General features: G+C 39.1%; 1 protein-coding gene across 1 annotated transcript in view; it reads right to left on the reverse strand.

Annotated features, from left to right (window-relative positions):
• Positions 1-4,484: 4,484 nt before the first annotated feature.
• LOC130112806 (ladderlectin-like) overlaps positions 4,485-14,970 on the reverse strand; it is a 29,651-nt gene continuing 19,165 nt past the window's right edge. The window contains exons 2-10 of the mRNA XM_056280302.1: positions 9,318-9,417; positions 9,062-9,103; positions 8,532-8,570; positions 8,284-8,322; positions 7,248-7,292; positions 6,943-7,034; positions 6,336-6,461; positions 6,033-6,129; positions 4,485-5,005 (exon numbers count right to left, since the gene is read on the reverse strand). Of these exons, the coding sequence (XP_056136277.1) occupies positions 4,935-5,005; positions 6,033-6,129; positions 6,336-6,461; positions 6,943-7,034; positions 7,248-7,292; positions 8,284-8,322; positions 8,532-8,570; positions 9,062-9,103; positions 9,318-9,381 (615 nt within the window). The 5' untranslated portion in view covers positions 9,382-9,417 and the 3' untranslated portion in view covers positions 4,485-4,934. The remainder of the gene's footprint in view (positions 5,006-6,032; positions 6,130-6,335; positions 6,462-6,942; positions 7,035-7,247; positions 7,293-8,283; positions 8,323-8,531; positions 8,571-9,061; positions 9,104-9,317; positions 9,418-14,970) is intronic.

Genomic DNA, 14,970 nt, shown 5'->3' on the forward strand with positions numbered 1-14,970 from the left:
TGCTTCTGCTGACTTATAAAATCCTAAATGGGCTTGCCCCATCTTACCTGTCTGATCTCCTTAAACTGTACATTCCATCTTGAGAGTACTTCACAACCTGTACTGCATGGCGGGTCGGTTTCTGTCTCAATGAATTTACCAAGCACTGTTCTGCCGATGTGATTATAGAGCAGAGTTCCCCAATTACTCTTCTCTAAGGGCCAAATTATGTCATGTATGAAGGGCCAAAACATCCCGGGGGATAGGGGTCCTATTATTGTTATTATTATCATTATTATTAGTAGTAGTAGTAAAAAATTAGGCCTGGGATTCTCAAAGCATGTATTGGGGGGAACATAAGAAAAAAATGCACTCTTGAAACAAAAGTATTTCCAAAGTATTTCCACTTTAGATGTGGTACATGTGTTGGATGTGGTGCAAATAGTTACTTTCATCTGGTTTTGACATAAGTTTTAAACAGTACACATTTGCTCTTATTGTAAGGACACCTGAAAGAGGTACACATTTGTTAGCATCTATACAAGTTAAATATTATTTGCTTAATGATTTAAACAGTAACATGGTCCAGTCAAAACTGTTTTATTATTGTAATGTCATTAGTTGTTGTGGGTTTAATGCCATAGTATTCTCATGATTGTTGCTTGTTGGGCTGTGAAACCTCAGTTAGACAATTAATTAATTGATTAAAATAAGATTAAGATTAGGCCATGTACGTCTGTTGTAAAAATACAAATAATTTTTGGCATGTAGAGTTCAAATATGCAGGGATTGCTTCAATCCCATTAACGCCATATCATACAAATACACGAGACTTGTCCATCCATCCATCCATCCATTATCCAAGCTGCTTATCACAAGACTTGTTTCTTATCAAAAGAGTAATTTATTAACTAACTACGGGAAACAAAGCAATTAAGCAACCCAACAAGGAAAAACAGATGTGTAAAAATGATAAAATAAACAAAGGATAAGAAATACAACAATAGTAAAACAAAAAAATAAATTGATAAAAGCGATGAACTGCATGAACTGCATGTATAAAGGCAATGTCTGAACAAGAATATGGTTACATTGGCAACTTTTGACCCGTTATAGTAGTATTACTGAAAGTTAATGTTAATACATTGTGGCTGAGCTGTGTACCCATGTGTAGCAAGGCCCTGCCTCCCCCTGTTGAGTTGCCTGATGGTTTACCAGAACCTCGGCTTGGCCAGAAGTCCTTCTCCAAGGCCTCGTTGAACTCCTCCCACACCTGGGTGTTCGCTACTGAACCTGCTAAAGCTGCAGCCCCTCTGACCCAGTATCATACTTATGCTGATTCAGGAGATCCTTGGGCTAACCAAACCTGAAAGGCCTCCTTCTTCAACGTCCTTCTTCCACTTCAAAAAAATGTTGCTTGCATTTCTGTCCCCATAATCACTATCACTCCCCTCTGTGATGGTTTCTGTGTCATGTTTTTTTTCTGCCTGTTTTGGGCCCACATTTACATAGAATCTGTTGAAGCCATTGACCATGTCTTCCATGTTATTTAGTCTTATTATCTGTAAAATATTGAGGGCAGCTTGGGCTTCTAGATCCATTTCTACTAATACTGTTCAACACATTCCATATACCTTTGGTGTTGTTTTTATTGGTCTCTAATTCTTTATTGTATTATTCCTCTTTACATATCCTCATAGTGGTAGTTAACTTGTTTTTGTATTTTATTTCTGCTTCAGTGGTTCTGTGCTTTATGAATTCTTTATAGAGCTTAATTTTTATGACAAGTATTACATAGTCCTTTTGTGATCCATGGACTATCTTTATATTTCTGTTTACTGTTGAATCATTTTATTGGGCAATTTTTGCCCTATAAGGATTGAAATATGTTTAGGAGTGAATCGTGAGCTTTATCAGTGTCTTTTTCTTTGTATACTATTTTCATGCCGGGAGCAGGAACCAATTTACTACTAATAATACTAATATCAGTACTTTATCCTGTAATCTGTGTATACAATTTACGATTCCATTCTTATTTATTTTTCATACAGATTTCAGTTGTGATAGATTCCAGCAAATAATTGGCTGTTGCTCACATACAAAGCGACCTCCCCCCCGCCCCTCCATTTTTGTTCTTCCTGTTCTTATTAGACACTTCGTATCCAGCTAACTCAAAGTCAGCATCTTTTTCAGGGCTAATCCATGTTTCAGATATAGCTGTCATGTTGAATGGATTCTTGAAGTGACTTAAGATATTCTTTGGTGTTTTGGAAGTTGGCATAGAGGCTTCTGCTTTCATGTGGACGATTGAAGTTTTAGTAAATGCGTTGACCATCATGTTAAACTGATCATCGGTGTAGTATAGACAGTTGTTGATGTTGTTGAAGAAATTATTTTCTGGGTCGATATCCTTTTCCGGTGGCACAGTGGTTAGCGCGGTCACCTCACAGCAAGAAGGTCCTGGGTTCGAGCCCCGGGGTAGTACTACCTTGGGGGTCGTCCCGGGTCATTCTCTGTGTGGAGTTTGCATGTTCTCCCCGTGTCTGCGTGGGTTTCCTCCAGGTGCTCCGGTTTCCTCCCACTGTCCAAGGACGTGTAGGTCAGGTGAATCGGCCGTACTAAATTGTCCCTCGGTATGAATGTATGTGTGTGTGTTGGCCCTGTGTGATGGCCTGACGGCCTGTCCAGGGTGTCTCCCCGCCTGCCGCCCAGTGACTGCTGGGATAGGCTCCAGCATCCCTGTGACCCTGAGAGCAGGATAAGCAGTTTGGATAATGGATGGATGGATGTAATTTTTCGTATCCTGTGATTTGTGTTCGGAATATCTGAACGTCTTTAGTTCCTTTTTTTTTTCTTCCATGATCTCTCATGCTTGCTGTTAGCTGATCATCAGTGTCTCCAGTCAGAGATGAAAGACTACTGTCTGGTCTTGTCATGGTTGTGTATGATTTTACTTTTCATTTTTTATTGATTGGTTTGTTGAGCTCTGTTGTGTTGTTTAGTACTCACTGAACAACACAACAGGGTTCAACACACCAATTCAATATAATGAGCTTTGGGTGTCTAGATAAAGCGCTATATAGTAAATGTAATCCATTATTATTATTACATCTTCATATCTATACAACACCGGCAGAAGGATAATTAGTTCATCTTACCTTAACATGAAAAGGTGACTATATATGCAAATTACAGCCTCTTATCTAACAATATGTTGCCACCAAATCACTTTCAGTTGTTATGGCTGTCAATTTAACGGCAAGTTTTTGCAATTAGTCAGAGAAATTGTGACCAGTTAAACAATTCATTTCAAGTTTAAGCTTATTTTTGAGAAGAAATATTCTTACAGAATATGCGAATATTGGAATCTCTCAAGAATTCACTTGGTTGCAAAATGTTTTCTTTAGCAGAAACATGGAGAAGATTAAAAAAGGAACAGTTTTTGGCATTTTGGTAAATAAACTGATCTTGTTTTTGCAAAAACTGACAAAAAGGTTATGTTTTAGATTCTTTTTTATAATAGGCAAAACCCAGTCCCTTGTTTATTTGTTTGCACAGATAGCCCAGTTGTCAGCATTATCATTAGGCCTTTTTGCACGCCAGTAATCCTCCAGTATTTTTCAGCTGGTTCATTTACCACCATGCACGCAGTTTTTGCAGTGGGTGGCCACGAGTCCATCATGTAATTCTGCATGAACGAGATATTTCCAAATAGAAATTGAACAAAACATTTAACGTAGACTGTAAAATTTTGTTGCCATTTCTTAGGAGGTAATAATCATAAAGATTCATGGAGTTTTTTCTGTGTGCACGAAAAGCTAATTCACTTTGTAATGTTGAACACCAGCACATTTATGGAGCGTCCACCTCATAGATGACTGTTGTCTTTAAATGTCCAAGACAGACAGAGGGCAGCATGCAGGGGCTGATGTGGGCAGCCATAGATTAGCTTCCTAGTGAATTTAATTGTTGTGTGTTGTGGCATCCGGGTAGCGTAGCTGTCTATTCCGTTGCCTACCAACACGGGAGGTCTCTGGTTCGAATCCCCATGTTACCTCCGGCTTAGTTGGGCGTCCCTACAGACACAATTGGCCGTGTCTGCTGGTGGGAAGCCGGATATCTGTATGTATCCTCATTGCTGCACAAGCACCTCCTCTGGTCGGTTGGGGCGCCTGTTTGGGGGAGGGGGACTGGGGCTTATAGCGTGATCCTCCCACGCGCTACGTCCCCCTGGCAGAGCTCCGCACTGTCAGGTGAAAAGAAGCGGCTGGCAACTCCACATGTATCAGAGGAGGCATGTGGTAGTCTGCAGCCCTAGCCGGATTAACAGGGAGTGGAGCAGCGACCAGGAAGGCTCGGAAGGGGAGGGGGGTAATTGGCCAAGTACAATTGGGGAGAAAAAGGGAGTGTGTGTGTGTATATATATATATATATATATATATATATATATATATATATATATATAGTATGTTGTATATGTGTGTATTATCAAAACATGCAAGAAATTATGTTAAAAATATTTTATTATAGACAATTTTAGTATAACACTTTTCATAGTAAGAAATAAAACATCCATGTATCTATAAACATTCAACAATCATACCATTCAACAGCTTTGATTTAGCAGTTACTAAGAAAGGAAGCTATTTTTTGTTCTCCGTTTCTATGTACAGTTGGAAGAAATTGACATTTTTGTTCTGTTACTACAGAGACTTCCTCAGCAGAAAACATACAAGATCCACTTCATAACCCGCCCCCCCACCCATTTCCATTTAACACATTCCACGAGTCACCTGAGCAAGATTTTCATACTAGCACTTCTTCAACATCACGTCCTGCCATCATTTGCCTCATGTATTACCTGCCCATAGATATTTTCCTTATATACTTGTTGTCTTATAACAGGAAATAACTCTGAACTGCAGATCCAGATGTTTTCATCATCGTCATCATCATCAACAGGTATCAGATCTTCTCACACAGATGAATGGCAACGCAGAGGCACAGTTATTATTGGACCAGCCCACTGCAAAACCAAAGGAAGTGTAATGTCAGTATCACTGCACATGTCAGGCTGAGAGAGGTAAGGGTTAATTCAGTTTGTCGTCTTCTTTTTTTCTTTCATACTGCATAGTTTTAAAACATGTAAACGAGATAGGGGGACTCTGTCTGAAGGATATTATCATGCCATTAAAACCAAATGCTGTGAGACAAATATTTGATAATGGGCCTTGCTCAGCACAGTTAAATGCTGACACTTAAATACAGTACACCATTCTCCATATCTAGTATGTCGCCTCGAAACGTCTGAGTAGACTGCGTATATTTTACTGTTGGAAAAAACAACATATATTTTGAGGTGTTCTTGGACCAATTCAATAAAACACCGATGATAAAAGATGCCCACTTGGATGTTTCTCCACACCCGTATGAACTCTGAATTTATCTAATGTATTCAAAATACATATGAGATGGTGAATGCTTTTTTTTTTGGACCCCCCCCCCCATTCTTTTTTTTCTTCTCCCCATTTATACTTGGCCAATTACCCCACTTTTCCGAGCCGTCCCGGTTGCTGCTGCACCCCGTCTGCCAATCTGGGGAGGGCTGCCTACTACCACGTCTCCTCCGATACATGTGGAATTTCCAGCCGTATCTTTTCACCTGACAGTGAGGAGTTTCACCAGGGGGACGTAGCGCCTGGGAGGATCATGCTACTCCCCCCCAGTTCCCCCTCCTCCCTGAACAGGCGCCCCGGCCGACCAGAGGAAGCGCTAGTGCAGTGACCAGGGCACATACCCACATCCAGCTTCCCACCCACTGACCAAGCTGGAGGTAACACGGGGATTCAAACCGCCGAGCCCCGTGTTGGTAGGCAACGGAATAGACTGCTATGCTATCCGGATGCCCGGTAAATGCATTTTTCACAAATGGAAAAGGTGAACAACACCAGGACGTGGTGGGTTCCTTCCTCGTCGCTCAGCAGTACATCTAAAGTGACGAAGATGGTTTGTCTTGAGGGCACTAGTGGTTGAATTATAGTCTTTTGTCTTACCTCTGCTGTTGAGGTGAATGCACTGGAATCGGCTCACAGTATTGACAGTGCTCCAGTTACTGTAGTCAAACTGGCTTTGGTCCAGCCATCTCCAGCCCTGCACACATGCAGAGGAAAAATTAACATGTGCTTTAAATATGCCGTTTGCTGGACAGTAGGTTGTTTTTTTTTGTTTTTTGTTTTTTTAAGATTCTTGCTATCCTTCTCTCCAACTTGTATAATCAAATCTTAGATTTGAAAATGTATAGTTCTAATACAAAATGTATGCTTTGTCTGTGAAGTGAATGCTGTATTTGGCCTCACCAGGAAGTAGTGTCCTCCCAGCCAGGCTGTTGTTTGTCCTGATCGGCTGGCCAGCTGCTGAAGAAAGCTGTAGTCCCAGATGTTGTGAACAGACGGCAAAGAGGCCCCCAACCTGGAGCAGTAGGCCTGAGAGGATGCAACAGTGGGGATGAGAAAGGAGTCCAAGTATAATTCCTTTTGGACACTGGACCACCACTGGACACAGCTTTACAACAGCCTCTTATAGGGCAACTGAATGAGCGTTAGACATGTTTCAACAAGTCAAACTTAACCCAATTATTTAAACCACGTATTTGGAAGGCAAAAATTAAAGTGCAAGTTTAGATGTGGGCCACTTCAGGGTCACATCCATTTTGTCAGGGCCAGAAGAAGGCCATCAGTGCCACATCATTGCCTGAAGTGGCCCACATCCGGATGCTATCTGGGAAGTAATTCCTGAAACATAATCCTGGCTTTATTTACTTTGCTTAGTATCTTCAACATTATCTGGGTCTAGCTTAAAAAGAATATATTTTTACCATTTTAACCAAGCATTTGGTGTTGCAACACTAATGACTGGTGTGACAAATCTTTAGTCCATATATACTGAGTAATTAACTGTCTTTACCTCTGCACTGGTCCAGGATCTACCAGAGGTCACGTATAGATAACAGCCGTCCCTGTATCTGACCCAACCAGCGGGGCAGAGGAAAGAACGACCTAGAAGGACATGTTTTTTAAAAAGATTATTATTTGGCAAGCAAATATAATTTTATTTTTTCAGATTTCTTAGCATCTGAAATAGAGTCATAAAGTAGATGGACATGAACATACAGTGCAACAGAGAGATATGAAGACAGAGAGAAAAAGACATGCACAGTGAGAAAATATATCCTGTAGACAGATGCATGGATCGATAAATAGGCTGCAAACCTTCAAGTTGTGCTGCCATCTCCCCACCATCGACAGTCATGTCATCTGGAAGACACAAGTACAGGTGAGAGGAAGTTTGCTAGCAATAAATATTACGTTTTATTTGGCCAAGTATGTGTAGGCCTACATTTCTACAATTTTATTGTGGTTCCTCTATTGCTCTTTGTGTACTTACATAGAAGAGACATACATAACATATATAACATAACATATTCAAACACAGAGAATACTTAAAACAGCTGAAGTGACAAATATAAACATGACATCATCAGTATTTTTGAGGTCATGTGCAGGGTAGTACTTAAGCAATGAATTCTTTGTTATTCAGTAAGAATTTAAAACCACAGGCCGTTCATTACTTCTAAATAACTGAATGATCTACGAGTAAAATAGATGTAATTGAACAACGATGAGTGTTAATTACTGAGCAATATATGAGTAAATGAGGCTTTTCTATATGTAAACTTAGCACAAAAAGTAAGGAAATGTGTGTTTGGTAGATTATTTCTTTGTTGTAACAATGCTTCTTGGCAATAAATCTTATATCAGGCACCTGATTGTCAGCACCTGGGGTACCAGACGTTCAAAACAAGAGTCAATAGCAACAGCAAAATAAGCTGTTTGGCATTGGCAGAGAAGATTTGGCAAATTTTTCATGGGTGCAACCCACGTACTCAGTTCTGTTGCTCATCCCACAAATGCACGTCCCTTACAAATGTGGCACCTTTTAAAAGGGAAATAAACAGGCTTTCCAACAGTATAAGATTTATTGCCAAGAAGCATTGTTACAACAAAGAAATAATCTACCAAACACAACTTTCTTTACTTTTTGTGCTAAGTATAGTTTGCGTCATTATGATGTGATGTTGAATATAATCTACGCCAAACACTGTGGAATGAATTCACAAATCACATTGTACCAAACACAAATATTTGCAGCTAGTAATTAGCTGTTCAGTTTGAATACAAGGTGACTATTGAATTGCCACAGTAGCTTATGAAAGACCCCAAGTACATTTTCCATCTTTCTTCTTACCAGGAGAGAAAGCCATTTCCACTTTATTTTCTGCTTCCACTATAGAAGAGGGGAGGAGATGAGATAGATTATAATTTTCATAATTATCACCCAATGAATTAGAGCTGGGCAATATATCTATATAATATTGATATTATGATATGAGACTAGATATGGTCTGGGGATTTTGGTTATGGTAACATGGTGATATGACTTAATTGTCATTCTCTGCTACGTCAAAGTAAATTTTCCATTTTTCTTCTTCTTACCAGGAGAGGGAGCCATTTCCACTTTATTTTCTGCTTCCACTATAGAAGAGGGGAGGAGATGAGATAGATTATAATTTTCATAATTATCACCCAATGAATTAGAGCGGGGCAATATTTCCATATAATATTGATATTGTGATATGCGACTAGATATGGTCTGGGGATCTTGGTTATGGTAATATGGTGACATGACTTAATTGTTGTCACTCTCTGCTTTATCTAAGTAAAACGATATAATTGTCTGAACTCATTCGATTGTTTTAGCTCAGTGAAATTAACAGTGAATGCCTCTACATGCTTGATCATCATATCAACATTACTAATGTGACAATTTCGACAAATTTTCTTGTGTGTAAAATATCTTAAGAAAGTACCAGTAGTCATGTCCAAAATATCGTCACGTTATCAATATCGAGGTAACCAGCCAAAAATATCACGGTATTTGATTTTGTCAGTATCGGCCAGCCCTACAATTAATGTCTTTCCATCATATTATGCATATTTCACAGTGATTCTCTGTATGAACTTACGTTGGACGATGTCTTGATTCAAGTCCTCTGGTACAGCTTCTACTAAAAGGTATGTACACAGGACAATGTTACATAAAACTACCGTACCACTGAGAGGCCCTTCAAACTGCATTTTGCAAATGAATCTCTATGCAATCTGAGTCAGTGTGCAACTGTAACACCTTTCCAACATTTTCTTGATCATACTCGATGCTGGAGACAGTTGGAACATGCAAATGGCTCCAATTCTCTTTTAATCTTGTGTAATGTATCTCACCTGCTGAAGCCCTGACAGGGAGGGCAGCACAGAGAAGAACCATGAGGAGCAGGAGAGTCTTCATGATGCTGCTGCTGAAAATGATGTTGATGTTGACCGTCTGGCAGAGGTGGCCAAACAAAGAACAAAAAGGTAGAGCAGTGACAAACATGAACAAAATTGTTAACACAGGTCTGAGGCTTAAGTAGAAGTAGAAGCAGGAATCTATTTTGAATTCAAAGACAGAACAAAGGTAAAACAGAGATTGTGTGAGAGAGCAGGTCTCTTACCTGTGCCAGGTGAACCTCAGGTGTTGTTTGTCAGGTATCAAGTACAACAGTGATGTGGTGATGGCATCAGCCTGCTCTCCCCCTGAATATATATGTGAACCTGAACTATGGCTTCCAGTGGAAAACTTAATCTTGCACGTGATTTAATGGACTTTGCTTTCTTTAGTGCTGTCACTGATCCATAGAATGAGGTCAATTGTGTTTGATTGTGTCTTAGATCAAAACTCTGGAACTGCAGGCCATAAATGCCCACTGATACTGATGGCACGTGAGGTGGTTGTTTAAATAGATACATAATGAAAACTATGAAAGGACCAAGTAAAAAAATAAAAATTGAGTGGGGAGGTGTTTTAAAAAAAAAAAAACCTAAAAGATCACCTTAATGAAATTCACTTTTGGTTTGTATTTTGGGAGGTATTTTGAATTGAAGGTACCACTGGAGGCAGACTAGTTTTGAAAACATTAATGAACAAGTCTAAGTTGTTAAAAATATTAATTGTTATGAAAAACAAAGTCCAGTTCACCAAATATAGTTGTCACATTGACAAAAAAACATTTGTACCACTCCAAATAAAACGGGATTTATTAGAACAAATCCTTTTTGAAGAAGTTAGTTCAACTTCATTTGAAATAGGCTGGAGCAAAAGCAACAAGGGGGAATATGAAGTTGTAAACTGTTCAATGGTAACGAACAAGTAATATGATGTATAAATGAAAATACTGACAACAATCAACAGCAAGAGCTATAAAACACGACCGTGTGCAGATTAAAGCATAAGTACCTGAACTTCTGCTGCTGATGACTGAACTTAAGACACCCATATAGTTAATCAAGGATTTTAGATAAGTGGTCACATGCAGTGAGTTCAGTGAGATAGAGACAGAGAATGATTATCATATATTCTTCACCCGTGTAAAATGCTAAGCTATTAATTCCGTAATTCAGTATACTATTAGACAGAATAAATGTAATTTTGGTGTCTCTGGTTTAGCTCCCTCTTGGCTTAAGTACTTCTAATCTGGAAAAACACGTTGTGTCTGCTATAATAGTACATCGAAGTTCTCTGACGTCAAATATCTGTGCCTCAGGGCTCAGATCTTGGCCCTCTACTTTTCTGTCTTTATATTTCACCTCTTGGCAAAATTATATGCCGTCATAGAATAAATTTGTATTGCTATGTGGATGATACTCAGCTGTGTGTGCCTATAAAGGCTGATGATCATACTCAAATGACTAATTTAGAAGACATTTTGGCTGCTGTGAAAAATTGGATGTCACTAAGTTTCCTGCTTTTGATTTTAGATAAAAATGAGATGCTGGTCATTGGCCCTGCTAGCCACAGACACCAATTTGATGAAGGAACAATAACAATTGACCACTCTGATTTCACAAAGTGTGGCAGCCAAAAATCTTGGTGTTGTGTTTGATCCCAGCCTTTCCTTTGATAATCACATTAAAGAAACCCCCAATACTGCCTTTTGTCACTTACGAAACATAGCTAAAATTCTGTCTTTTCTGTCCATGGCTGATGCAGACACTCAAATACATGCATTTGTGTCATCCAGACTTTTTTTATAGTAATGTTCTGTCCTCAGGTCTGCCACATTCTAGTACTAAAAGTCTTCAGATGGTTCATAATGTGGCAGCTAGAATCCTAACTAAAGCTAGAAAATTTGCCCTTATTACACCAATTCTGGCCTCCCTTCATTGGCTTCCTATCCATGTTAGATCAGTCTTCAAGGTGCTTCTGCTGACTTATAAAATCCTAAATGGGCTTGCCCCATCTTACCTGTCTGATCTCCTTAAACTGTACATTCCATCTTGAGAGTACTTCACAACCTGTACTGCATGGCGGGTTGGTTTCTGTCTCAATGAATTTACCAAGCACTGTTCTGCCGATGTGATTATAGAGCAGAGTTCCCCAATTAATTTTCTCTAATGGCCAAATTATGTCATGTATGAAGGGCCAAAACATCCCGGGGGGATGGGGGTCCTATTATAGTTATTATTATCATTATTATTAGAAGTAGTAGTAAAAAATTGCCAGGTGAACCTCATTGGCCTGGGATTCTCAAAGCATGTATTGAGGGGCACATAAGAGAAAAAAATGCACTCTTGAAACAAAAGTATTTCCAAAGTATTTCCACTTTAGATGTGGTACATGTGTTGGATGTGGTGCAAATAGTTACTTTCATCTGGTTTTGACATAAGTTTTAAACAGTACACATTTGCTCTTATTGTAAGGACACCTGAAAGAGGTACACATTTGTTAGCATCTATACAAGTTAAATATTATTTGCTTAATGATTTAAACAGTAACATGGTCCAGTCAGAACTGTTTTATTATTGTAATGTCATTTGTTGTGGGTTTAATGCCATAGTATTCTCATGATTGTTGCTTGTTGGGGTGTGAAACCTCAGTTAGACAATTAATTAATTGATTAAAATAAGATTAAGATTAGGCCATGTACGTCTGTTGTAAAAATACAAATAATTTTTGGCATGCAGAGTTCAAATATGCAGGGATTGCTTCAATCCCATTAACGCCATATACAAATACACAAGACTTGTCCATCCATCCATCCATCCATCCATTATCCAAGCTGCTTATCACAAGACTTGTTTCTTATCAAAAGAGTAATTTATTAACTAACTACGGGAAACAAAGCAATTAAGCAACCCAACAAGGAAAAACAGACGTGTAAAAATGATAAAATAAACAAAGGATAAGAAATACAACAATAGTAAAACAATAAAATAAATTGATAAAAGCGATTAACTGCATGTATAAAGGCAATGTCTGAACAAGAATATGGTTACATTGGCAACTTTTGACCCGTTATAGTAGTATTACTGAAAGTTAATGTTAATACATTGTGGCTGAGGTGTGTACCCATGTGTAGCAGCTTGGACAAGGCCCTGCCTCCCCCTGTTGAGTTGCCTGATGGTTTACCAGAACCTCGGCTTGGCCAGAAGTCCTTCTCCAAGGCCTCGTTGAACTCCTCCTACACCTGGGTGTTCGCTACTGAACCTGCTAAAGCTGCAGCCCCTCTGACCCAGTATCATACTTATGCTGATTCAGGAGATCCTTGGGCTAACCAAACCTGAAAGGCCTCCTTCTTCAACGTCCTTCTTCCACTTCAAAAAAATGTTGCTTGCATTTCTGTCCCCATAATCACTATCACTCCCCTCTGTGATGGTTTGTGTGACATGTTTTTTTTCTGCCTGTTTTGGGCCCACATTTACATAGAATCTGTTGAAGCCATGGACCATGTCTTCCATGTTATTTATAGTCGTATTATCTGTAAAATATTGAGGGCAGCTTGGGCTTCTAGATCCATTTCTACTAATGTCTGTGAATGTTCTCATTCGTCCAGGTCATGGTTATCCAAAGGAGTTGAATCAAGTGCAACTGTACTTGGTATATATCCGTGAAGACGTTTCGCCTCTCATCCAAGAGGCTTCCTCAGTTCGTGCCTTTCTGACTAGACCAAGCTAGACCAAGTTTCTACTAATACTGTTCAACACATTCCATATACCTTTGGTGTTGTTTTTATTGGTCTCTAATTCTTTATTGTATTATTCCTCTTTACATATCCTCATAGTGGTAGTTAACTTGTTTTTGTATTTTATTTCTGCTTCAGTGGTTCTGTGCTTTATGAATTCTTTATAGAGCTTAATTTTTTTATGACAAGTATTACATAGTCCTTTTGTGATCCATGGACTATCTTTATATTTCTGTTTACTGTTGAATCATTTTATTGGGCAATTTTTGCCCTATAAGGATTGAAATATGTTTAGGAGTGATTCGTGAGCTTTATCAGTGTCTTTTTCTTTGTATACTATTTTCGTGCCGGGAGCAGGAATCAATTTACTACTAATAATACTAATATCAGTACTTTATCCTGTAATCTGTGTATACAATTTACGATTCCATTCTTATTTATTTTTCATACAGATTTCAGTTGTGATAGATTCCAGCAAATAATTGGCTGTTGCTCACATACAAAGCAACCTCCCCCCCGCCCCTCCATTTTTATTCTTCCTGTTCTTATTAGACACTTCGTATCCAGCTAACTCAAAGTCAGCATCTTTCTCAGGGCTAATCCATGTTTCAGATATAGCTGTTAGATATTCTTTGGTGTTTTGGAAGTTGGTGTAGAGGCTTCTGCTTTCATGTGGACGATTGAAGTTTTAGTATATGCGTTGACCATCATGTTAAACTGATCATCGATGTAGTATAGACAGTTGTTGATGTTGTTGAAGAAATTATTTTCTGGGTCGATATCCTTTTCCGGTGGCACAGTGGTTAGCGCGGTCACCTCACAGCAAGAAGGTCCTGGGTTCGAGCCCCGGGGTAGTACTACCTTGGGGGTCGTCGCGGGTCATCCTCTGTGTGGAGTTTGCATGTTCTCCCTGTGTCTATCTGGGTTTCCTCCAGGTGCTCCGGTTTCCTCCCACCGTCCAAGGACGTGTAGGTCAGGTGAATCGGCCATACTAAATTGTCCCTCGGTATGAATGTATGTGGGTGTGTTGGCCCTGTGTGATGGCCTGACGGCCTGTCCAGGGTATCTCCCCGCCTGCCGCCCAATGACTGCTGGGATAGGCTCCAGCATCCCTGTGACCCTGAGAGCAGGATAAGCAGTTCGGATAATGGATGGATGGATGTAATTTTTCGTATCCTGTGATTTGTGTTCGGAATATCTGAACGTCTTTAATTCCTTTTTTTTTTCTTCCATGATCTCTCATGCTTGCTGTTAGCTGATCATCAGTGTCTCCAGTCAGAGATGAAAGACTACTGTCTGGTCTTGTCATGGTTGTGTATGATGTTTTACTTTTCATTTTTTATTGATTGGTTTGTTGAGCTCTGTTGTGTTGTTTAGTACTCACTGAACAACACAACAGGGCTCAACACACCAATTCAATATAATGAGCTTTGGGTGTCTAGATAAAGCGCTATATAAATGTAATCCATTATTATTATTATTACATCTTCATATCTATACAACACCGGCAGAAGGATAATTAGTTCATCTTACCTTAACATGAAAAGGTGACTATATATGCAAATTACAGCCTCTTATCTAACAATATGTTGCCACCAAATCACTTTCAATTGTTATGGCTGTCAATTTAACGGCAAGTTTTTGCAATTAGTCAGAGAAATTGTGACCAGTTAAACAATTAATTTCAAGTTTAAGCTTATTTTTGAGAGGAAATATTCTTACAGAATATGAGAATATTGGAATCTCTCAAGAATTCACTTGGTTGCAAAATGTTTTCTTTAGCAGAAACATGGAGAAGATTAAAAAAGGAACAGCTTTTGGCATTTTGGTGAATAAACTGATCTGGTTTTTGCAAAAACGAAAAAAAGGTTATGCTT

The sequence above is a fragment of the Lampris incognitus genome, chromosome 5 (assembly GCF_029633865.1).
Source record: "Lampris incognitus isolate fLamInc1 chromosome 5, fLamInc1.hap2, whole genome shotgun sequence".
Lineage (NCBI taxonomy): Eukaryota > Metazoa > Chordata > Actinopteri > Lampriformes > Lampridae > Lampris > Lampris incognitus.